Below are 26,068 nucleotides of genomic sequence, written 5' to 3' on the forward strand. Positions count from 1 at the left end.
CCAGCTGCCTGCGTACATGGGTTTCACCGATTCAAGGTAAGCCATGTCATCTGTTTCCATAAGAGCGTACACTCTACCAGGTGTCAACGCCTTCCGGTTGGGAATGCTGGCAGTCTCCAGCTACTATCAATCGGTCAGGGGAATCCTGTTTCACTTTTCACTGAGCGACAGTACACTACACACATCCATAACAGCTTTTGCAAGGAAGATTACTAAGTTGCTACGCTTCCTGTGGGGATATATACCCCGTGCTGACGTCAGATCCGTCTCCAACTGCTAGCACGCGGATACTATCCCATTTGTTCTGAGTCCATCTGTCTACACTAAGGAAAAGGAGATTATCAGGTAGTAATCTCAACATTCCACATTTCCTCATTGCTGCTGAAGCTTAGAGCAATGTTGGAGTCGCATTAACCGTGTGTATGTTTATTGAATAAGGGTATTATCACCAGGTAGTAGCCATCGTTCCTGTGAGCCACCCACTCTTCATTCACATCCTCAAGACTTTATGGATCCACAGAGTTTATCCCACGCCCCTTTGAAGTCCTTTACATGTTTGGTCTTCACCACTTCCTCCGGAAGGTCATTCCAGGCATCCACCACCCTCTCCGTGAAGAAATACTTCCTGACATTGGGTCTGAGTCTTCCTCCCTGGAGTTTTAAATCATGAGCCCTAGGTTCTGCTGATTTTTTTCCAACGGAAAAGATTTGTCGTTATCTTTGGATCATTAAAATCTTTCAAGTATCTAAAAGTCTGTATCATAGCACTTCTGCTCCTCCTTTCCTCCAGGGTGTACATATTTAGATTCTTCAGTCTCTCCTCATAAGTCATTCGATTAAGACGCTCCACCTTTTTGGTCGCCCTTCTCTGGACCGCCTCCATCCTGTCTATGTCTCTTTGGAGATACGGTCTCCAGAACTGAACGCAGTACTCCAGGTGAGGCCTCACCAAGGACCTGTACAAGGGGATCATCACTTCCCTTTTCTTACTCAATATTCCTCTCTCTATGCAGCCCAGCATTCTTCTGGCTTTAGCTATTGCCTTGTCACATTGTTTCGCCGACTTCAGATTGTTAGACACTATCACCCCAAGGTCTCTCTCCTGCTCCGTGCACATCAGCCCTTCACCCCCCATCAAATACAGTTTTTCCGGATTTCCACACCCCATATGCATGACTCTGCACTTCTTGGCATTGAATCTCAGCTGCCATATCTTCAACCACTCTTCCAGCTTCTTTAAATCCCGTCTCATTCTCTCCACTCCTTCCGGTGTGTCCACTCTGTTGCAGATCTTAGTGTCATCCGCAAACAGACAAACCTTACCTTTTATCCCGTCTGCTATGTCGCTCACATAGATATTGAACAGGACTGGTCCCAACACCGATCCTTGCGGCACTCCGCTTAACACCACTCTCTCTTCAGAGTAAGTTCCATTTATCATCACACATTGTCTTCTGTCTGTCAACCAGTTTGCAATCCAGGCCACCACCTCAGCACTCACTCCTAAGCTTCTCATTTTTTTCACCAGCCTACTGTGCGGGACCGTATCAAAAGCCTTGCTGAAATCCAAGTAGATGACGTCGAGTGCTCTTCTTTGATCCAACTCCCTAGTCACCCAGTCGAAAAAGTCAATCAGATTTGTCTGACATGAACAAACTTCCCCTGGTGAATCCATGCTGCCTCTGGTCCAGCAATTCTCCCGACTGTAGATAGTTCACTATTCTCTCTTTCAGTAGCATCTCCATTACTTTTCCCACCACTGAGGTGAGGCTAACCGGCCTATAGTTACCAGCCTCCTCTCTGCTCCCACTCTTGTGAAGCGGGACCACCACTGCTCTTCTCCAATCACTTGGCACCACTCCTGTTTCTAGGGATCTATTGAACAGATCACACAGCGTTCCCGCCAGCACATCTCTGAGCTCCCTCAGTATCCTGGGATGAATCTCATCGGGCCCCATGGCTTTGTCCACTTTCAGTTTCCCCAGCTCTTCCCACACATTCTCCACTGTAAACGGAGTTACATCTACTCCAATCCCCTCCAGTTTCTTGCTAACTAGTGACGGTCCTTCTCCTGTGTCCTCTTTAGTGAACACCGAACTGAAGTATTTGTTTAATATTTCTGCCATTTCTTCGTCTCTCTCTACACATTGATCCTTTTCACCTTTCAATTTCACTATACCACTTTGAACTTTTCTCCTTTCTCTGATGTATCTGGAAAATGTTTTTGTCACCTCTCTTTATTTCTTTGGCAATCCTTTCTTCCGCTTGACTTTTTGCCGTCTTGATTACTTTCTTCATCTCTCTCAGTTGTACCATATATTCTTCTTTGTGCTCCTCCCTTTGGAATCCTTTATATTTCTTGAATGCTGTTCTTTTAGCTTTTATTTTGTCAGCCTCCTCCTATGAGAACTAAATAAGTTTCATTTTCCTTTTGCTTTTCTTTACTTTTCTGACATATAGATTAGTTGCCTTGATGATTGCTCCTTTTAGATTGGTCCACTGTTGATCCACATCTTTCTCGTTCTCCCAACCTTTTAGTTCTTCCTCCAGGTATTTCCCCATTTCATCAAAGTCCGTGTTTTTGAACTGTAAAACTTGGGTCTTCGTGCTTCTTCTATGTATCCTGTGTGTGATATGAAACCATACCGTTTGATGATCACTGGTGCTGAGGTGGGCGCCCACCTGGACATCAGAGACATTATCTCCATTTGTGAGCACTAAATCGAGTATAGCTCCCTCTCTCGTGGGTTCCATTACCTTTTGTTTGAACAAAGCCCCTTGCAGGGTATCCACTATTTCTCTACTATTGTTAGATTCTGCAGAAGGGATTCTCCAGTCTACATCTGGCAGATTAAAGTCCCCAACGATCACCACTTCTCCTCTCTTTCCCATCTTTTGGATGTCTTCAACCAGATCTCTGTCATGCTCTTCCTTTTGGTTTGGAGGCCTGTAAACCACTCCAATATAAATGGATGCCCCATCTTCTTTTTTTAGGTCAGCCCATAGTACTTCTTCATTGCCCTATCTTCCTTACAGCTCAGATGCTTGGATATTGTTTCTGACATAAAGAGCCACACCTCCCCCTTTCCTATCCACTCTGTCCTTCCTTAACAAGTTATAGCCTGGTATTGCCATATCCCAATCATGAAGCTAGGAGTCTTGTCAAGGCACTGACAGAGTGCAGGGACTATCCTTATATAGTCCCTGCAATATGATGTCACCAAGGTTTACCCGCCACTGGCCCTTTAAATTAAAAGAAACGGCACGCACTCATGCCTAGGGAGCCATTTGACACTGGCAGCATTGGACAGCCTGTAGGCCGCTCAGAGTCAGCTCGGGGCATCCTGTCGCACCGCCGGCTGTAGGAGAGGCAGGCCGGCTGTGGGGCAATGGTGGTGGGCTCTGGCTGCAACCAGGGAGTCCGGAGCCCTGAAAGCTGCGCTGCAGCAAAAGGTAAGCGGGATCGGATGCCAGGCAGGGCGGCCAACCCGCATAACAGCACTCAAATTGTTCTTTGAATTGTTGATTTCAAAGAGGCCCTCAATGCCAGTATAGCTATGCTGGGTTGAAATTCAGAATGTCTGCAGTGGTCTTTCATCAGAGTATGACCATCCATAAGCGCAATGATCATCAAAATCATACCATCTTGTATGACCTTGTAGAATTCTTAGACAAAGCCTTGTGCCTTCTACATAGTGAAAAATTATTGCCACAATAATTCATGGCAGCAGATGTTCTTTTTCTTTTTTTTTTTTTAATTAATATTTTTATTGAGAACTTAAGCACCTAATACAGAAATTGAAAAACATTGTAAAACATGGTGTCAATAACTTGTACAAAATAAATAAAGTTACATTCTTTCTCAACAATGATATGGTTCATTACCCCTTTTACTCCCACCCTTCACCTCCTCCCCCCCTCCCCTCTTGAGTAGAGCTGTGATGGTTCAACTACGAGTAGAGAAGTGTTGTAAACCCTATAGAGCATCGAAAAGGTAAATAAAGCTCAGCCACCTGCTGGTAAGTAGTAATAGAGCTAAGGCAAGGTATCCGTGTCCCCGCTGGCGACCATTTGAAGCCAGTTGCGTATGAGATACCATGTGTGTTTGTGGTGTGATCGCCCAAACCTTCCTGCTGAAGCCTGTTCATGTAGATGACTAAGCCTTGATATCCTCGCTTGGACCTCTGTATTCGTAGGAAGGGCATTAGATCTCCAGCGAGTGCGCACCTTTCCGTCATTATGACTAAGCGTGCTGTCCCTTCCAAGGCTCGTGGGAGTTCAGTAGGTAGATTCAAAAGGGTAGTCTCTGGCAGCAACTCCACCCGTTCCCTAGTGACGGCCTGAATGATGTGGGATATGCTCAACCAATACTCTGTGACATGTGGGCAGGACCACCACTTGTGATAGAAGGTACCAATTTGACCACAACCCTTCCAGCAACTGGGATCCTGTGAGAAATGGAATTTATGAATCCGGGCTGGAGAATAATACCATCGTAAGAGAATTTTATAGCTATTTTCAGCTAGAGACGTATAGGGGGAACTCTTCTTGGTATTCAGAAAGACTAAATCCCAGGTGGCTTCTGAGAGTTCCTTCCCAAGATCATCCTCCCATGCTTTCATATATGCCGGTTTCTGCGAGGGGTCCCTATTTATAAAATTATATACCTGTGATATTGCCCTACGGTGTTTATCAGCCTGATCGCACCAATTTTCCATTTGTGTCTTTCCTTGCCTTAACTCTTGGCTCACCTGTTCTGAGTGGGAAAAAGTGTCTAAGCTGGAGGTATGGGAAAACATCCCCACCCGATAGGTCGTGTAACTCCTGTAATATAGGGAAGGAAGACATTGTGTCTCCTGTCCAGAATTGGAACAGATTTTTCAAGCCTAAACGTTCCCACTGGATGACAGCTTTGTTCTGTCTGCCAGGGGGAAACCTATTATTAGCATATATATAGAAACTATAAAAATATCTCCTGTTTCCCACCAGCCTCTCTTTCCATAATTCCCTCACCCGCAAAGTAGTTTGGGTCACCAACGGAATGTTCCATATCGGGAGCCATGACTGTCGGGGTTGCCACAATAATGAAAGGAATGGCATTCTTTCAATTAAACACTGTTCTAAGGTTACCCACTGTTTCTGCTCTCCGATCCTATTCCAGTCAAAAATAGCCCTCATTTGAGCTGCAGCGTAGTACCAACTAAAATTGGGAACTCCCAGTCCACCCCTTAGTTTGTGCCTGTATAATACTAATTGAGATATCCGAGGTGGCCGCCTTCTCCATATATAGGAGAAGATTCTCTGTTGCCATCACTTGAGAGCAATAGACGGGACAACTATTGGCAGGGCTTGAAAGAGATAGCCTAGTCTCGGAAAGACGTTCATCTTGACCGACACTATCATGCCGAACCAGGAAAAGTACAGTGCTGACCACCTCTCTAAGTCCCCAAATATTCTCTGTATAAGGGGGGGGATAATTGATCTGAAACAATTCAGATAAATTATTGCTAATATAGACACCTAGATACTTAATCTTCTTTGGTGCCCATTGGAAAGGAAATTAAGCTGTTAAACTAGGGAGTTCGCTTGCAGGAACGTTAATGTTAAGGATTTCAGATTTATCCTCATTTAATGAGAAACCCGACACCCCACCAAAAGCATGTAGTTCATTAAGGACTTCTGTTAGGGATTGGGATGGATGTGTTAAAGTGAACAGGACATCATCGGCAAACATCGACATTTTATAGTCAGACTCACCGATAGGGACTCCTTTAATGAGGAGATTCTTCCTGACCCAGATGGCCAAGGGCTCTAGGAAGAGTGCGAACAGTAAGGGTGAGAGGGGGCAGCCCTGCCGAGTACCGCAATTGATCTGGAATGTTTCCGTATAAATACCATTGACCTTCACCCTGGCCTTCGTTTCGTGATACAATTGGGAGAGCCAGTTTAAAAATCGTGGGCCAAATTGCATAACTTTCAAAGTGCTGAATAAGAAATCCCAATGTACCATGTCAAAGGCTTTTTCTGCATCTATCGACAACAGTACAGTTGGGGTCTCCTATCCCTGGACCCTCTCTATTAAGTCCACTATTTTTCGAATGTTATCCGCTGCCATCCTCCCTGGGATAAATCCCGCCTAGTCTGTGTGAATAAGCCGAGCAACAATGGTGTTCAGCCGAGTTGCCATGATCTTAGCCAATAGTTTGAGATCCACATTGATGAAGGAAATTGGGCAGTAAGAACCGCATTTGGTAAGATCTCTCCCTGGCTTACCCAGGATAGTGATGCCAGCTACATTCATTCCCGGTCTAAGAGATTGTCCCGAGCCCAGGGAATTAAAAAGATCTGTCAGAGGCTGAACCACCGCTGGCGTCACCTTTTTATAGAATTGCGGGGTGAAACCGTCTAGCCCGGGCACCTTGTTAGCTTTCAAGTTCCTTATGACCTGCTGGAGTTCCTCAGGGGTAATATCCCTATCTAGAAAGGCACATTCGTCCTCAGTGAGAACTGGCAATTGCAAGCCCCCTAAATACGCGTCAATTTGACCTACAGTAATAGTGTGTTTTGCCTCATATAGAGCGCCATAGAACTGTTGGAACCTAGCTCTAATATCCGGTGGGGATGTAATTAGAATATCGTCTGTGCTTTTGACTGCTGTAATTTGATTTTGGGCCTGTTTGTGTTTCAGGTATCGAGCGAGGAGCCTCCCCGATCAGTTCCCCCATTCATATTTTTCCTGAGTGATCAGAGCCACCTTGGAAGCCAAATCGGAGTCCTCTAGTACATGGAACTCATCCCTAGCTCTTTGTAATTTGGTATAAATGTGCTTGGATAGTATCTGTTTATGTGTGGCAGAGAGAGTGTCGATTTCCATTAACAGCTTGTGCTTAGCCATCTGTTTTTGTTTTTTAACATACGTGCCACGTAAGATAAGATGGCCTCGAACCACAGCCTTTAGACAATCCCAAAGGAGCGCAGGTTCCCCATGGTTGATTTGTAAATAGGTATATAGATGCTCTTGCAACTCCTTGCAATAATCACCGTAAGCCAGTAGGGAATCATTTAGCTTCCAAGGACGGTAACCTCCCTCCCCTCCTGCTTGGTCTAACTCCAAAACTACAGGGGCGTGGTCGGACCATGTGATGGAATTGATTGCCACCTTCCTCATCCTCCCAGCCTCCATGTGATCAATCAAGAAATAATCAATACAGGAATAGGATTGGTGAGGTGCAGAGAAGTAAGTGTAATCTCTAGCATGCGGATGCCTCTGCCTCCAGATGTCTAAGAAATGCCATTTACGAATCAGGGCTTGCAACCGTTTCCTATGAGGACGACTGCTCGCCCCACTCCCTTCAGAATTATCAAGTTGAGGGTTAAGAATTAAATTGAAATCCCTGACAAATATTACCGTCCCTTCCCCCTCCCGGTCAAGGAGTTTGTCAATTCGCTCATAGAAGTCCTTCTGATCGGTATTAGGTGTATAAACATTCAGTATAGTGATTAATTCCCCTTTATATTGAAACTTGACCAGTATGAATCTGCCCTGTTCGACTTCCACATGTTTTTGTATTACATAATCAAAGTCCTGTTTAAAAATGATACACACTCCCGCATATTTACTGTGTTTGCTAACGGCTGAGAAAAAACGATAGGTATAGCCGGGCCAAGCCAGGAGGTGCTCATACCTTCTTTTCAAATGAGTCTCTTGTAAGCAAATAATGGGGGCCCCGGCTTGTTGTACCTCCTGCTTTATTAAGTGTCATTTCCAGGGTGAGTTGAGGCCCTTTACATTTAAGGAAAAACAATGAAGTGCCATAATACTATTTTAATGTCCAAAGTCTTGGGGAGGACACCTCATGTTGCATATTATGGCTAAGAGGTTGTACCAGCGAACTGGCAACCCAGCTGCTAGCGTTCCTGGCCTATATAGTGCACCAGCTCGTTGGTAGGGCTTTGCTTATGCCTTGCCTATTCCTCCTCCCAAAGTTATAAGAAAATCTCCTCCTAGCTATTCTACTCCCCCCACCCCTCCCCACCTCCCCCCTTTCCCCTCACGTGAATGCCATGATTTCATGGCCTTCCTGCTTCTGCAACGGGGGTCAGAAACCGCTAGATGGTGGTCAAACAGATGCCCCCATACCCTCATATAAAACTTTCCATATCACAGACCCAGCCCCCCCCCCAATCAACACACCATCTGCATTGAAAAGTTATAACCTTAAAGCCATTATCGAGAACAACAGCCAGCAGGCCCTCAACAACAAAGAATAACAGGAGAACAAACAGTCTCTGAGATCGCATGTACTTATCAGGGATCTACGCCTGATCCCAGCCGTCCAGTGATCACCCAAGTCCCTCTGTAGAGGTGATGGTGGGCGGCTCTGTGTTCCAGCGCAATCTTCGTCCCCCTTTCTCCATGCACTGCCACCTCGGGGGCTCTGTTCTGCCTGGACACGCTGCCAGAGTTGCAACTTGTATCTGTATGCCTGCGTTGTTCAAAATGGCCGACGCTTCATCCGGGGTAAAAGTTTTGGATGTGATGCCCCGTATGGAGATCGCGATGCCTGCCGGATATAGCCACTGATAGCGATGATTTTCCCTCCGAAGTAGGGTGGTAATAGGTTGGTAAGCTTCTCGTCGCTTTAGGGTCCCTGGAGAAATATCAGCATACACCGCAACTGAGTGCCCCTCCCAGTCCCAGGATTGCTGTTTCCAAGCTGCGGCCTGCACTTTTTCCTTTATAGAATATCTGAGAAAGCATGCAATGATATCTCGCGGCTGGTTTCTGACCCTGGGGCCCAATGTTCAACGTGCTCTGTCAAGTTCAATCGGCACCTCCTGTGCTTCCGGGGTACTATCTCATGCTGCACCAGAAAAAACTTGCACAGTGATTGGATGACCTCATGGCTGTCAGCATAGTTTTCTGTGTCAGGGACTCCCCGGAATCACAGGTTACATCTGCGATTCTGGTTTTCCAAGTGTTCTAGTTTGAGAAACATATCATTCTCATTTTTGTCCCTCTGATCACAGCGAGTGGTTAGCTTTTCAATTTGATCAGCATGGGCTTCCAGACGAATGTCACACTTATCCACCCTGTGGCCCATCTCTGCCATTTCATCTCTAATCTCTGCCATTCTTTCCAGCAATTCTTGTTTATTAGCCTTCATGTCCTTTCTCAAGTCCATAAAACATTGGCGAAATTCGTCTCTTGTTGGACAGACGAGGACTGCTCTGGAGGCTCTCCTGATAGTATTTCCTCCTCTCTATCCCTAGAACCAGCCTGCTCCAGGCCCTCCGTGGCAGGCAGGCCTTCACAATCCGATCCTCCTTTGGGATAGGAATATTGGCTGAGATCAGCTCCTTTTCGCCTGGAAACAATTGTAAGATGTTAGGAGACACAGTGGGGCTCCTGAAATCTGCTGTAAGGGAGGGATGGCCTGCGATGGATGCAGATTCTGGCTTTGGGTATCCAGGAGCTCTCTGTTCAAGCAGCCATCTTAGCCCGTGGTGGCTCTGCCTCCCCCCAGCAGATGTCCTTTTTCAGTAGTGTGCATGCTAAAAGTTAAGCATCTGGTCCAAGGCAGCGAGTGCATTCTAAATAGTGATAGAGGAGGGCATACCACACTGATTCCTAGGAACATGCTAAAGTCTCATTTGCATATGACTTCCCTTTATTTACACTTGCATAGATGCTAATTTATTCTGATCCAAGTTTAGCGTAAATGCTAAGTCATTATTACACAACATGTGCTAAATGGCCTTAGTATGCATGCCAAGATTTAGTGCATAGGCTTCTAAGTCACCTTTTATACAGGTAAAAGTAAACCTAACCAGCATAAGTCAGCCACATATGAATGACTGGATTTTCAGCTGCCTGAATTTACACTTGGTCCTTCACAACACACACAAACTTGTCCATATAAAAAGAGGTATTCTGGGGGGCATTCAGGGGACATGTATTAGACATATACATGTATCTTAGACTTTCAAACAGCATGCAGATGTATGCAGATGGCATGCAGCTAATATACCTAACTTTTTACTCCCATTTTGTATTTCCAAAATATGCACACATACAGTATATCTAGCCTCATAACTTATTTTTCACATTCTATTTGGTGGAGGGGAGGGTACCTCATGTTTGAAAATCATCTTGTATGCAGGCTCAAAAGTGCACATGTAACTTTGTAAATAGATATCCTATTGAAATGTTAGCCCTCGATGCCCACACATTCAGATCTTTTAGGATGTAGGAGGTCCATATTCAGACACAGTCCGGCTAGTAAAATTAGCCGGATAAACTTATCCAGCTAACTTTGGAGGTATATTCAATAGTGAAACCACACTATTGCATATATCCGGCTATCTTAAAGTTAGCTGGCTAACTTTAGGACACCTCTTTGGCCCGACCAGACTTAGCCGGCTAGAATTTAGCTGGATAAAGGCTGAATATAGCTGGGTAAATCATTTAGATAGATAACTATTACGTTATCCATCTAAATGGCTTTTGAATATGGATCTCTTTTCTCATGTGCTGTGCACTAGACAAGTTCCTGAGATGCAGAGCTGGTCCATGCACTTTGATATTTGTTTCTCATTGGAGATGTACTCTAGCAGGCACAGATTATTATTGATTGCTGATAGAGGTGCTCATAAACTTGCTTTTATTGCAGGTTTTGCCATCAGCGAGGCACAGAAGAAACAGGCCATGCAGAACCTGTCTAAAGCCCAGCATCCAGGAAAGCAAAAAGGTGACCGCAGCTGTTGTTTTCTCTGTGACTGCAAGTTTACTGTTTGTATTCTTAGAAACACCACTTGTCCTAAAGAATATCCGAAAACAGCCACCCACCGATTCTCTCTCTGCACCGTTTACAGTTTTATTAGTCATCTGACTACACATGCACTGTCCCATCTGCAGCCTGGTGTATCTCTATGTGCAGATGCTGTCGCTAATGACTATTTAAAAACAAATTCAGTCTTGTCACTCTGATCCCATGCTGTGAGATGGGCCTAATCCTAGTTTTCTACCTCCCAATACAAAGCGGGACCATAGTAAAGTACATAGGAAATATATAGAAATCCATTCCAGATCAACCATTTGGGCATTTGATTTTGTCCATACTCACTTTCATTACTGGTCTCCCAAGCTCAGAGACCTACATTTCCTCTTTTGGGTTACAGTTCTGCCTGAAACCCTTTTATTATTCCCAAAACGTCCCTAATCTACTGTTTGTTCATGTTGGCCAGGGTACAGAGTGTAGCTCTCCATGGCATGTGCCACAGTAACATAGCCTAGACAACAGCAGGTAGGGAGCAGTGGGCCCATTCAGTCACCTTGGTTGGTCCTATGTTCACTGCTATAGCTAAAGATACTATAGCTGTCAGACGTACAGGCTTAACGCCAACAAACTAATGCTGTTTATCTGAATCAATTTTGTCTTCTTCCTTTTTTATCCTCTACCATGATGTAAGCAAACAAGTTTCCATACTAAAACCAATACCTAGGCCCCATCCACCCATGTATTGTAATGTACCTTGTACTACTCCCTTCTATATTTAACCCAAGCATGCTGTCACATTACTGCTTTCCACTACCACAGCTGGTAGGTTAGTCCAGTCATATACCTCAGTAAATCAGTATTTTCCCAAACCCTCCCTCCATCTTATGGCCCTTTGGCTTTGAATTTCTTTTTTTTTTTTTTTCCTTAGAGAAATTTGTACCTTGTTACAGTTTATTAAAACCTACTGGAGATTTGAATGTTTCTAGGGAATTTGGGGGATGCTTTACAAAATAGAGGTCATTCACATAAATATTTATTTCTGTTTATTTTATTTAAAATTAGTTATTGCTCCAAAGATAACAGTTCTGTATAATAAGTAATGGGGGCTGCAGTCCTTAGAAGTATTATCTGGAGGCTTAGCGCTAGAGCCATCTTTCTTCAGCTCTTTGCAATGAGGAAGGAGTTAACTTGGCTAAAATGGGGAATTCCTTTGCCTCATGTATAGCATCCAGAAAATTTGGCTTTAATCCCACAATGGTTCTGAAGAACCAGGAGTGGACAGGTTATGGATTAAAAATATAATCTGGTAGGATAAAATCTACAACATAGAGAAATATCCTGTCTCCCATCTCCCATAGCCTCAGAAAGAAATACTCCAGAAAAATCATCTGAAGAACTGAAGAAACCCACTGTGTATGAAAACCTAAAGGCATTGTCAAAAGATACCATAAAATCAGCAAACTCCTTTTGATGGGAAAAATCAAATTACCAAAGGCAGAAATTTGGGGACATATTTGAAAGGAAACAAAAAAATACAATATTAGGAATAAAAACCAAAGTATTAGTATTATAGGAGGAAGAGGAAAGGACCAATGAACCTGGCCAGACACAGTACAGTACAGGAGAAGTTCAAAATTTTTTTGAGGTGGGGTGAGGGGGCCTTACATAAGAACATGCCGTACTGTTTCAAACAGTGGCCAATCCAGGCTATAAGTACCTGGCAAGTACCCAAAAACTAAGTCTATCCCATGCTACTGATGCTAGTAATAGCAGTGGCTATTTTCTAAGTCAACTTGATTAATAGCAGGTAATGGACTTCTCCCCCAAGAACTTATCCAATCCTTTTTTAAACCCAGCTACACTAACTGCACTAACCACATCCTCTGGCAACAAATTCCAGAGTTTAATTGTGCGTTGAGTAAAAAATAACTTTCTCCGATTAGTTTTAAATGTGCTACATGCTAACTTCATGGAGTGCCCCCTAGTCTTTCTACTATCCGAAAGAGTAAATAACCGATTCACATCTACCCGTTCTAGACCTCTCATGATTTTAAACACCTCTATCATATCCCCCCCTCAACCATCTCTTCTCCAAGCTGAACAGTTCTAACCTCTTTAGTCTTTCCTCATATGGGAGCTGTTCCATCCCCTTTATCAATTCTTTGTACCTTCTTTGTACCTTCTCCATTGCAACTATATCTTTTTTGAGATGCGGCGACCAGAATTGTATACAGTATTCAAGGTGCGATCTCACCATGGAGCAATACAGAGGCATTATGACATTTTCCATTTTATTCACCATTCCCTTTCTAATAATTCCCAACATTCTGTTTGCTTTCTTGACTGCCGCAGCACACTGAACCGACAATTTCAATGTGTTATCCACTATGACGCCTAGATCTCTTTCTTGGGTGGTAGCTCCTAATATGGAACCTAACATTGTGTAACTATAGCATGGGTTATTTTTCCCTATATGCATCACCTTGCACTTATCCACATTAAATTTCATCTGCCAGTTGGATGCCCAATTTTCCAGTATGACAAGGTCTTCCTGCAATTTATCACAATCTGCTTGTGATTTAACTACTCTGAATAATTTTGTATCATCTGCAAATTTGTTTACCTCACTCGTCGTATTCCTTTCCAGATCATTTATAAATATACTAGCCGTTAAGCCCGTTAAAACGGGTGAGATTCCATCATTCAGACCGGCACGGTTAGAGCCGCTCTGTTCTCCATAACTTCCCTTTTCCTTCCTTCCCCTCCCACCTCCTCCACAACCCCTTCCCTCTCCCAGCCCTCCTCCACCACTCTTTTTTCTCTTCTCCAGAACTTTTTACCCTTCCCACTTGTTCAGTCATATCCTCTTCCCTTTTCCTTCCCCTCTCACCTTCCCTTTCCCCTCTCCCTCAGCCCTCCTCCACTCCCTTTTTCTGTACTCCACAACTTTAGCCTCCCCACTTACATCCTCTTCCTTCCCCTCCCACCTCCTCCACAACCCCTTCCCTCTCCCTCAGCCCTCCTCCACTCCCTTTTTCTGTACTCCACAACTTTACCCTCCCCACTTACTCACATCCTCTTCCTTCCCCTCCCACCTCCTCCACAACTCCTTCCCTCTCCCAGCCCTCCTCCACTCTTTTTTCTCTTCTCCAGAACTTCTTACCCTTCCCACTTGTTCAGTCATATCCTCTTCCCTTTTCCTTCCCCACTCACCTTCCCTTTCCTTTCCCTTCTCCCCTCTCCCTCAGCCCTCCTCCACTCCCTTTTTCTCTACTCCACTTTACCCTTCCCACTTACTCACATCCTCTTCCTTCCATCCCGTCTCATCTTCCCTTTCCTTCCCCTCCCACCTCAACCCCTTCCCTCTCCCTCAGCCCTCCTCCACTCCTTTTCTGTACTACACTTTACCCTCCCCATTTACTCACATCCTCTTCCTTTCCCTCCCACCTCCTCCACAACCCCTTCCCTCTCCCTCAGCCCTCCTCCACTCCCTTTTTCTGTATTCCACAACTTTACCCTCCCCACTTACATCCTCTTCCTTCCCCTCCCACTTCCTCCACAACCCCTTCCCTCTCCCAGCCCTCCTCCACTCCCTTTTTCTGTACTCCACAACTTTACCCTCCCCACTTACATCCTCTTCCTTCCCCTCCCACCTCCTCCACAACCCCTTCCCTCTCCCTCAGCTCTCCTCCACTCCCTATTCTTCTCTCTTGCCCGCCTGACACTTAACCGCCGCTGCTCCTCCATTGGAGGTCTCCAGGGGGGTCTCTCTCTCGCGCGCGGGGAGAAGCAGCGGCGGCGGCACAGATACAGAAATGGGAGGTCGCCGGGAGTCTCTCACGCGCGCCTCATCACTGAGCCCGGTGGAGAGGCGCACACGAGAGAGAGACTCCCGGCACCCTCCCATTTCTGTATCTGTGCCGCCGCAGCTGCTTCTCCCCGCGCGCGAGAGAGAGAGACCCCCCGGAGACCTTCTGTGTTGCCGCCGCTGCCAAGACAGCCGTCCGCTGGGTTCCCCTCTGACCGACGTGCTCTCGCACATGCGCAGTAGAGCTGCTCTCTACTGCGCATTTGCGGCACTTCGGTCAAGCTTCATTTATTAGGTTGATTGAAAAGTACAGGTCCCAATACAGATCCCTGAGGCACTCCACTGCCCACTCCCTTCCACTGAGAAAATTGTCCATTTAATACTACTCTGTTTCCTGTCCTTTAGCCAGTTTGTAATCCACGAAAGGACATCGCCACCTATCCCATGACTTTTTACTTTTCCTAGAAACCTCTCATGAGGAACTTTGTCAAATGGCTTCTGAAAATCCAAATACACTACATCTACAGGTTCACCTTTATCTACATGTTTATTAACACCTTCAAAAAAGTGAAGCAGATTTGTGAGGCAAGACTTGCCTTGGGTAAAGCCATGCTGACTTTGTTCCATTAAACCATGTCTTTCTATATGTTCTGTGATTTTGATATTTAGAACACTTTCCACTATTTTTCTTGGCCTGAAGTCAGGCCAACTGGTCTGTAGGTTCCAGGATCTCCCCTGGAGCCCTTTTTACATATTGGGGTTACATTAGCCACCCTCCAGTCTTCAGGTACAATGAATGATTTTAGTGATAGGTTACAAATTTTTACTAATAGATCTGAAATTTCATTTTTTAGTTCCTTCAGAACCCTGGGGTGTATCCCATCCGGTCCAGGTGATTTACTACTCTTCAGTTTGTCAATCAGGCCTACCACATCTTCTAGGTTCTCCGTGATTTGGTTCAGTCCATCTGAATCATTACCCATGAAAACCTTCTCTGGCACGGGTATCTCCCCAACATCCTCTTTAGTAAACATTGCAGCAAAGAAATCGTTTAATCTTTCCGCGATGGCCTTATCTTCTCTACGTGCCCCTTAGGCAGCTGGCAATGACCATAGCATTTTCTTAGGCAACTGTTTATGGTAAAGGAGAGAAAAAGCTATGCACTATCAGCAACTTCACTACATAAGTAGAGATGTGAATCGGAACCAGAATCGGATCCGATTTCAGTTCCGATTCACATCTCTATAGATGTGAATCGGAACCAGAATCGGATCCGATTTCAGTTCCGATTCACATCTCTACATAGCTTAAAACCTGGTGCAAAGTGGATGGTTTTACATATAGTGGGGGCTGGGGGCTTTACATGAAACAACAAAAGGCTATAATGTATTACTCTTTATCGTCCCCCAGATCAGTCCAGACACATGGGTTTTTCTCCCTACCAGCAGATGGAGACAGAGAATAAACGCTGTACTGTGCCAGTGGTACTTAACATAGTGTGCCACTTGCTCAATACTCTCTGTCTCCAGCAGATGGTAGGAGTGCAGATTCTGCAGTTGAGATAAGATAGGAAAAAGACAAATTGCTCCCAGGGTACTAGTCTCTGTGGAAAGGCCATCCCCCTAGTGAGTGAGGGGGGGGGGGGAGGCAGGGGAAGTCAGTGGCCCTTCAAGAGACTTTGTTTAGTGTTGTGGGGCGAATTTGAAAGCCAGAAGACCGTGTCCCTTGTTTCCCATCCTGGCTCTCTCTCTCCTTGTGGAGATCAGCTCACTGGTGAGACTAGTTTCAGGGAAGTTTACATTTACTTGGCTTTTTTTGGGGGGGAGAGCTATGCCTTTAAGACTCAAAAAATAAAAAGGAAAAGCACCCAGGTGGCTCAGCAGGGTGTGCAGTGTAGAGTGGGAGTATTAGTGTCCAGTGGTCGGGACAAAGGGTCTGTTCAGGAGGACTGTGACATTTTTTCCCCGGGGCCGTGGTGCGTTATGCTGCCGGTGGTGAGTAACGCAGTGAGAGGTCCAGGATGGCAGCTACCACTGCCATCCTGGACTGAGCACAGGAAATGCTGCACAATGTTTGGAAACGAGTGCACGAAACTGACACCTCGGGCCTGTGCACGCCCGCTTCAGCGGTGGGGAGGTCGGCTCAGGGACTGTAAACACTGTGACTGAGGGGAGGAAGTTGGCAAGAAAGCTCCTGCAAACAGCTGAGTGCAGCAGTACTCCTCTGCCCCACAATGCGGGAACCGCAGCCATTTTGGAGTCTGGACCTGCAGTGCAGGGGCGGTCAGAGGAAGGGGCTGCCTCTCCTGCGGTGCTGCCCCCTGCACTGGAGGCCTCAGATAGTGCCCGGGAAGGGTCAGATGAGGTCAGAGACGCCTCAGATGGAGAGTCAGAGGCAGGGGAGACTTTTTAACAGAATTTGTGTTCTTAATGCACAAGCATATTTGGTAAAGAAGGGGAAGGTGGAAAAGGTGTTCCTCAGCCAGACAAGGTGCTCAAGGTAGACCCTCCGGAGTGGGGGTGGGAGGTTGTGTTTCTGGAGGGCTATAAAGGTTAAGAATATACATCAAGCATAGACATTGTTTAAAAATACCATCATGGAAGCCCAGATCGGATGTATTTCATGCATTAAAAAAGGGGAAAAGAAGGCCAAATGATTGCTAGCATGGTTAAAATGCAAGATTAAAGAGGCTATTTTAACAAAAAGAACTTTTCAAAAATTGGAAAAGGGATCCATCTGAAGGAAATAGGAAAAAGAAAAGGCATTGGCAAGTTAAATGTAAAACATTGATAAGACAGGCTAAGAGAGAATGTGAAAAGTTGGCTGTAGAGGCAAAAAAAATTATAATAAAAACTTTTAAAATATATCTGAACCAGGAAGCCTGTGATGGAGTCATTTGAACCCTTAGACGATTGAGGGGTTAAAGGGATGCTTAGGGAGCATAAGTCATGGAAAGACTAAATGAATTGTTTACTAATTAGGATGTTGGGGAGATATGCATGCCTAAAACAGTATTCAATAGTGAAAATTCAGAAGAACCGAAATAAATCTTGGTAAACCTGGAAGATTTAAGAGAGCAGATTAATAAACTAAAAAGTAGCATATGGACCAGATGGTAAACACCCCAGAATTCTGAAAGAACTCAAAAATGAAATTGCAGATCTATTACTAGTAATTTGAAACCTATTATTAAAATCGTTCATTGTACCTAAACATTGGAGAGTGGCCAATGTAACACTGATTTTTAAAAAGGGCTCCAGGGGTGATAAAGGAAACTATAGACCAGAGAGAATGACTTCAGAGCCAGGAAAAATCATGGAAACTATTTTAAAAATCAAAACCATAGAACATGTAGAAAGACATAGTTTAATGGGAAACAGCCAGCATGGATTTGCACAAGGGAAATCTTGACTCACCAACCCACTACATTTTTTTGAAAGGGATAACAAATATGTGGATAAAGGTGAGCCAGTGAACATTGTGTATTTGGATTTTCAGACGGCATTTGTCAAAGTCCCCCATGAGAGACTCCTAAGATAATTTATAAGTCATGGGGTAAGAGGTAATGACCTATTATAGATTGCAAATTGGTTAAAAGATAGGAAATGGTCATTTTTCTCAGTGGAGAACGGTAAACAGTGGAGTGCATCAGGGATCATTACTAAAACCAATGTTTTTTTAAAATTATATTTATAAATGATCCAGAAATGAACTAGTAAGGTGATCAAAATTTCAAACACAAAATTATTCCAAGTTGTTAACAGAAGCAGATTGTGATAAATTGCAAGAGGACTTTGCGACACTGGAAGACTGGGCATCCAAATGGCAGATGAAATTTAATGAAGACAAGTACAAAGTGATGCGCATGGGGAAAAGCAACACATTGTAGTTACTTGATATTAGGTTTCATATTAGAAGCTTTGCACACTCTTAAATTGCTTGTCAGATGTAAAGAACGAAGGTGGAGACTTAATAAAAATGCTCAGACAAAAAATGATTATTATTGCACTTTAAGACGCTATAATAAGGAAATTGATAAAGCAAAAAAGTACTTTTTTAAAAGTAAAATTTCAAATGGTGTACCATCCGGTCCAGGTGATTTACTACTCTATAGTTTGTCAATCAGGCCTACCACATCCTCTAGGTTCACAGTGATTTGATTCAGTCCATCTGAATCATTACCCATGAAAACCTTCTCCATTACGGGTACCTCCCCAACATCCCTCCTCCTTTTCTTTTTCGCTGCTATCTTCTGTTTGTTTTTACCAAAGCTGCTGTGTCCTCAGGTGTAACTCGCGCGCGCTGGTGGCCCGCTGGCACGCCATCATCTGACCCGGCCCGGGGGCATGGCCTGATGCTCGGCCACACCCCCGGGCCGGCATCAGGGCCCCGGAACGCCCCCCGACACGCCCCCCTAGCAAAGCCCCAGGACTTACGCGCGTCCTGGGGCTTGAGCGCGACACCGAGCGTATGCAAAATAGGCTCGGCACGCGCAAGGGTTTTTTTTAAGGATTACGCACATAGCTTATTAGTGTAACCCTTTTAAAATCTGCCCCAATATGCCAATCTTGCATAGGCTGCCGGCACACGCAAAGCCCCGGGAAGCACATAAGGCCCGGGGCTTTCCTGGGGGGGGGCATGTTGCGGCCGGCGCATCATCGGGGGCGTGTCGGGCGTGTCGCGGCCGGTGCGTCATCGGGGCGTTCCGGGGGCATGGCCGGCCCGGCGCATGCAAGTTACGCCTGCCTCGGGAGGCAGGCGTTCGGAGGGAACGGAGGCAGGCTGCTCAGTTCGGCGCGCACAGTCTGCCGATTTTCGGCAGCCTTGTGCGCGCCGACCCCGGATTTTAACAGATATGTGCGGCTACGCACGTATCTATTGAAATCCCGCGTACTTTTGTTTGCGCCTGGTGCGCGAATAAAAGTACATGCGCGCGTAGTTTTATAAATTCTGCCCCATAGCATTTAGGGGAGGGGAATATTTTGGGAAGGATTGGAAAACAATATGCTTAGATTGTATTTTCAATGAATGTGTGCTATTAGCCATGAAAAATGTTTATGTAGCAAAAGCAGGTGCAAAACTTCATGGATACTTTATTGCTGTGGCAAAATCAGCAGGTCAAATTAGTCACCATCGTTGCACTAAAGCAAACAGTTTGAAAACTGCCCCCTAAATCTCTTAACATGGAGTTATACAGAGAACACTGCAATATTCCACTCTCCCTCCCTAGAAGTCATTCAAAGGCTGCTTTGGACATACAGAACTCAAATTCTCATCTTGTTGCCTGGATTGTTTTTACAGCTGTCAACAGGTCATACTATGACTTTCTGATGCGACAAAAACACCCGACACTGTCCGCAAACCTCCCTCAACAGCAGGTTTTTGTGTTGGCTGAACCCAAGCGCAAGCCATCCAACTTCTGGCAGAACATCAGCCGCCTCACACCCTTCAAGAAGTGAAGAGCATGGCAGAGAAAAGAAGAGAGAGAACGGCAATTGGGGTCTTTGTGCCTAGACCTTTAAGCACTTTATCATCTAAGGACATTGAGACCGAGCCTGTTAACTCTTTTGTATGCTGGCAGCAGCATAGGAGCACACTCCTCTTGTTGATATGCTGAGAGAAATGTGCATGGCTATTTCCCTCACATTAGTGTAATGGAAATGTCGCAAAAAGGCATGCTCCTCTCATTGGTACATTGGGAGCAGAATGCACAGGCAGTCTCCTCCCATTGATGTGCTCTTGAGTAGTATGCAGGGTGATCTTTTCACGTTGGTATACAGGGAGAGAAATGCTTGGGCATGCTCATGATGGTACACTGGGAGTAGAACACAAGCATTGCTCACAGTACACCAGTGGTGGTGTGGAGTTGCACTTCCCTTATATGTTGGTACCAGGAGTGGCACTCTATTATGTAACACCAAGAGCACACACAGAGGCATGATTCTTAAGTTGACAGCCAGGCGTGGCACACACAAAAGTATGCAACTTGTTTTGGTATGCTAGGAGTAGCATGTATAGAGACTTTTGGCTAGATGTCCCAAGTCTTTTCTTTCATTTTCTTTACATAGGCCCCTATTTTAGTATAGTTCATCAGAAGTGGCGCACACACACAAAAAATAATTTGTCCTCATGTTGGTATACCAAGGGTGACTTTTTTCACTGGTGTGCAATAGGAATTGTGCTGTTTTGATATAAATCAGACATGCTTGTACCATAAGAACTGGACAAAAAACAAACCTAAGCCACAGCTAAACTGAGACAAGTACCACAGACACCTCAGTTCAAGCCTCACCCTGAGGTAGGAAGACAGCGTCAGCTTGAGGCTTACATATTGAGACAGGGGGCCACAATCAAGCCCAACCTGAATCACATTGGGACAGGAGCCATAGACACCCCAACCAGTACCTCTCACACTGAAACAGGAGCTACAGGGAATCTCCCAACCCAGGAGCCTTAAACACCCCGATCCCGAGCTTTAGGGAGAATCGGGAGCCACAGATGCCCCAAACCTGACTCATGCTGATGCAAGAGCCTTAAACATCCCTTACATTGGAATTACAGATACCACCAAATGGATTCTTGCAGTGAGACAGGAGCCACACATATCCCTAACTTAGAATCTCACACAGAGAGCCATAGATATCTCCCACCGAACCTTTAACACTAAGACAAGAATTACACATACTTGGCTGGAATTAAAAAAGGGCAGGAAATAGTCACAGCTCTTTATATTGAAGCTGGAATCACAAATACTTAGATAGAACTTTACAGACAACAGTTTTATTAAACACTGTACCAGAAACTAACAATAAGCCATAAACCCAGTCTCAACTTTACACCAGGAAAGTCATCAGATAAAATTAGAGAGAGAGTCAGTGGTTAACAGCATTTCATTTGAACTTTGCATTGTTAGACCTCACTCAGTAAACTACTAGAAGTTTGCAATAAGAAGGAAGTCATGTATACCCCACACAACTTACTATCAAAGAGGAATCATTAAACAACCTGTTAAATCTTTGTACTAAGATTAGAGTCACAAGTGTGGATTTTGTTACTTGCACATGGAACTTTTTCCCCAGATGAGCATGGACACATCATTTCCAACATAACGACTTGACATTGGCTAAGGCGGCTGACTGGACAATACATTAAAGAGCTGGGACTGGCATGGTGGTGACTGAGCATGCTCAGAACCACAGCTCTTTGTTTTTTGCTGCTACACACTATGTATGTCATTAAGGCCAAGAGCCTGATGGACTAATGCAGGGTTTTTCCTGTCTAACTGTGTCCTTGAATCCCATCAACTAAGAGTGACCGTTCCTGTTCCTCTCACTTGGCAGTGCCAAGGAACCAGAACATCTGCCGTGATGCCAATCATGTGCAAGCACGAGCAAACCACTGAATCCTACAGTCCAAGCATACTCCTATTTTTCAGTATATAAACTAGAGAAAGAAATGTGCCTAAATAATTATTTTGTTCTAACAATCATATCTAGATGTTTGCTCTTGGTTGTTATCATCTTGTTAATTTTCTTGGCTAATGTATGGATTTGTTGTCCTTTATAATATGTTTATTTATTGTCAATAACAGTAACTTTTTTGGAAATGTTTGTACTTTGTCCTGGCAGATGTCGTTAACCCTGCGTCTGGTTTTGTGTGTTTTTATGGACAGAAGTCCTGTTAAACCTTGGTTAGTAATGAAGTAGTTGCCTTACAGTAGTTTAAGATATAGAAACCATGAAACTTGAGGAATTCAACAGCAATACACCTGCCGCAGAGCGTGAGATCCCTTGGTCTCGATACCAGCATTGCTCTCCAGAGCGTGGACAACATCTCACTGACTTAATATTCAGGCCAATGCAATAAAACCTGCAGGAGAGCCGGTGCTCCAAGGCCAGCACCCACTCTCCCGACGCAAGCCGAGGTATCTCTCCTGGGTGCGTGATTTTCTATTTAAATTAGGGCCCATGCTAATAAGGAGGCACTAGGGTCACTATTGCGTCACTAGCACCTCCTTATTAGCAGAAGCGGCGGCTGTCAGTGGGTCCAACAACCGATGCTTAATTTTACCGGCATCGGTTTTCGAGCCCGCTGACAGCCACGAGTTCGGAAAACGGACACCGGTAAAATTGAGCGTCTGTTTTCAAACCCGCCGACTGGTGGGCAGATTTTATTTTATTTTTTCTTGAAGTTTTTTTTTTTTTAATTTTTGGGGCCTACGACTTAATATCACTATGATATTAAGTTAACGCCTTTGGGCAAGTGTTAATTTCTGAGATAAGGGGTAATAGACGCGCATCAAAAATGCGCAGCCAAACGGTGCGCTTAGCCAACTGTGCTGAATCGGCCTGATTGCTTGCCCAGAAATGTTTCTAAGCTTTTCTTCGGTGCTGCTTCTCAAGGTAATGAATATTACATCTATCCCCTAGAGAATCGATGTAATTATTTTTCAGCCAATGGTGCTCTTCTAGGATATGGATACAGAGAATAACCCAGTGCTTTTTCTCCAGGATATCAGGTTCCATTTCTTCTAATGTTGCTCCTTCAAACAAATCATAATTTCCTATTTCTGAAGTATTATGAACAGAAGTCACTCTTGCACTGTATCAGTTTCAGTGCCTTTCCAACAAAAGGCACTGACAAACTGGTAAATGTGACTTAGAAATCTTAAATCTAACTGAAACATATCAGGAGACTTAGCTAGAGAAGGGTCTCTGAGAGATAGAAGAAAGGACCCTGAAATGAAACATTAAATCTGTTATCCAATATGGAAATACATAATTCATACATAGAAATATGATGGCAGAAAAAGACCATATGGTCCATCTAGTCTGCCCTTCCTTCCAATTTATCTATCCTTCCAATTCCCATCAGAGATTTATTTTATTTATTTATTTATTCAGTTTTATATACCGATGTTCGGTGTTAACCTTTACATCAGTTTACAATTGCAATACAGAATACAGATCCCATGTATTTTCCCATGCTTTATTGAATTCACATAGGGGCGGATTTTCAGAGCCCTGCTCGCCTAAATCCGCCCAAAACCGGGCGGATTTAGGCGAGCAGGGCCCTGTGCGCCGGTAAGCCTATTTTACATAGGCCTACCGGCGCACGCAGAGCCCCGGGACTCGCGTAAGTCCCGGGGTTTTCGGAGGGGGCGTGTCGGGGGCGGGCCCGAACCGTGCGGCGTTTTCGGGGCGTGTCGGGGGCGGGCCCGGGGGCGTGGCTACGGCCCGGGGCGGCCCGGGGGCGTGGCCGCGCCCTCCGGACCCGCCCCCAGGTCGCGTCCCGGCGCGCAGGAGGCCCTGTCTAAGCCCCCCCCCGACAAAGGTAAGGGGGGGGGCTTAGACAGGGCCGGGTGGGTGGGTTAGGTAGGGGAAGGGAGGGGAAGGTGAGGGGAGGGCAAAAGGAAGTTCCCTCCGAGGCCGCTCCGATTTTGGAGCGGCCTCGGAGGGAACAGGGGTAGGCTGCGCGGCTTGGCGCGCGCCGGCTATACAAAATCGATAGCCTTGCGCGCGCCGATCCAGGTTTTTAGCAGATACGCGCGGCTCCGCGCGTATCTACTAAAATCCAGCGTACTTTTGTTTGCGCTTGGAGTGCAAACAAAAGTAGGCCTATTCGCGGAGTATGAAAATCCGCCCCATACTGTTTTTGTCTCCACCTCGTCTATGCATCTGCTACACTCTCTGTAATATTAACTAAGATTGCTTCTGAACCTTATCCCCTTTCACCCTCATTCCAGAGCTTCCTTTCCGTTGAAATAGGCTCACCTCCTGAGCATGGAAACATTTGAGATATTTAAATTTCTCCATCATATCTCCCCTATCTCACCTTTCCTCCAGGGTATACATTATTTATTTATTTTATTTGCTTTTATATACCGATATTCAGCAATGCCATCACGTCGGTTTACATATAACAATTTTAACTAAAAAATGGATACAATGTAATAAATATAACAAATGGGAAAAAAATGGGATATGTATTACAAAATATAATTATCAAATATGTTAAAAATCAATGAAAGATTGGGGGTTGAGAAGAGGGAGAAACAAGAGAGGGATGGGAAAGAGTGTAGTGATCGATAAAATAGAAGGAAGGGGGATGGGAAAAAGGGGAGTAAAGGGGAAGGTATAATTGAAAGTGATAGAGGGATGATTGATCTTAAGACATTGTAAATGCTTTATTGAAAAGCCAAGTTTTTAATTTTTCTTGAAAGTTTTAGTAGCTTCTTCAAGTCTTATTTCTGTGGGTAACGTATTCCATAAAGCTGGTCCTGCAATGGAAAAAGCACGTTCCCTTGTAAATTGATGGTGTATCATTCTTGGTGAAGATGTTAAGAGAAGCCCAGTATTTGTTGAACGTAGGTTTCTAAGAGAGTCTTTAAAAAGACATGTTTAGATCTTTAAATCTATCACCATATGCTTTAGAACAAAGACCACTGATCATTTTAGTAGCCTCCCTCTGGACTGACTCCAACCAGTTTATATTCTTTTGAAAGTTCAGTTTCCAGAATTGTACACAATATTCCAAATGAGGTCTGACCTGGGACCTATACAGTGGCAATATCATCTCCATATTCCTGCTGACCATTCCTCTCCCTATGCAGCAAAGCATCTTTCTGGCTTTTCCTGCCATTTTATCAACCTGTTTGGCTACTTTAATATCATTAGATACAATCACCACCAGATCCTACTCTGCTTTTGTGCTTAGAATTTAATCTCCAATACTGTACTTTTCCCTTGAGCTTTTGCAGCCTAAATACATTACTCTGCATTTTTAAGTGTTAAATCTTAGCTGCCAATCAATAGACCATTCCTCAAACTTCAATACATCCCTCCTCCTGTTTTCCACATCTTCCTGTGTTGCACTGGAGCTGGACCCTTGGCCTGATGCAAGATTGGTACAGCCCTCTTGTCAGACCCAGAGAGCGCCTGCCACCAGGAGGCAGAGCACACAAAGAGACAGAGGCTAGCTGGAGCTTCACCAATAACAGTCCGGGGTTTCCGCAGGTTGAGCCCTTGGGTACCTGGACCGCCTGGACTTAGGTGGGCCTCCGGTGGTCTCCTGGAGAGGTATCGGAGAGGTGTGCCCACCACGAGCAAGGTTGCGCGGCTGATGCAGAGTGAGGGAACTAGACCAGGACCAGAAGCTCCGGAGACCTCGGGAGGTTCAGAGAGGTCCTCCGGATGAGACAGGCAGCACCTGCAGGTCTAGCCACGTGGAAGCCGCGATTGTTATCCAAGTGTGTAGGCCCAATGGTCACTGGGGGCCGGAAGAGAGTGTCCGAGTGAAGTGCAAGGGTCAAAGCCAGAAAGGTCAGCCAAAGTGGGGTCAATAACAGAGTCAGTCTGTGCGTAGTCGTGGCAAGTGAGGGTTGATTCCAGGTGGCAGGCAGAAGAATGGTCAGGCAGGCAGTGGTCAGTTCCAGGCGGCAGGCAGAAGAATGGTCAGACAGGCAGAGGTCAGTTCCAGG

The 26,068-nt window shown here is 45.1% G+C and overlaps 1 protein-coding gene across 3 annotated transcripts in view; it reads left to right on the forward strand.

Annotated features, from left to right (window-relative positions):
* Positions 1–22,474, forward strand: part of LOC115098785 (rho guanine nucleotide exchange factor 4-like) — a 180,170-nt gene extending 157,696 nt beyond the window's left edge. The window contains exons 10-11 of one of the 3 annotated variants that reach the window (XM_029615723.1): positions 10,674–10,751; positions 19,891–22,474. In XM_029615723.1, coding sequence (XP_029471583.1) covers positions 10,674–10,751; positions 19,891–20,048 — 236 coding nt within the window. In that variant the 3' untranslated portion in view covers positions 20,049–22,474. The remainder of the gene's footprint in view (positions 1–10,673; positions 10,752–19,890) is intronic. The other 2 variants (XM_029615725.1, XM_029615724.1) reach the window with 2 other exon arrangements.
* Positions 22,475–26,068: the final 3,594 nt, after the last annotated feature.

Source organism: Rhinatrema bivittatum, chromosome 9, assembly GCF_901001135.1.
Source record: "Rhinatrema bivittatum chromosome 9, aRhiBiv1.1, whole genome shotgun sequence".
In the NCBI taxonomy this organism is placed as follows: Eukaryota; Metazoa; Chordata; class Amphibia; order Gymnophiona; family Rhinatrematidae; genus Rhinatrema; species Rhinatrema bivittatum.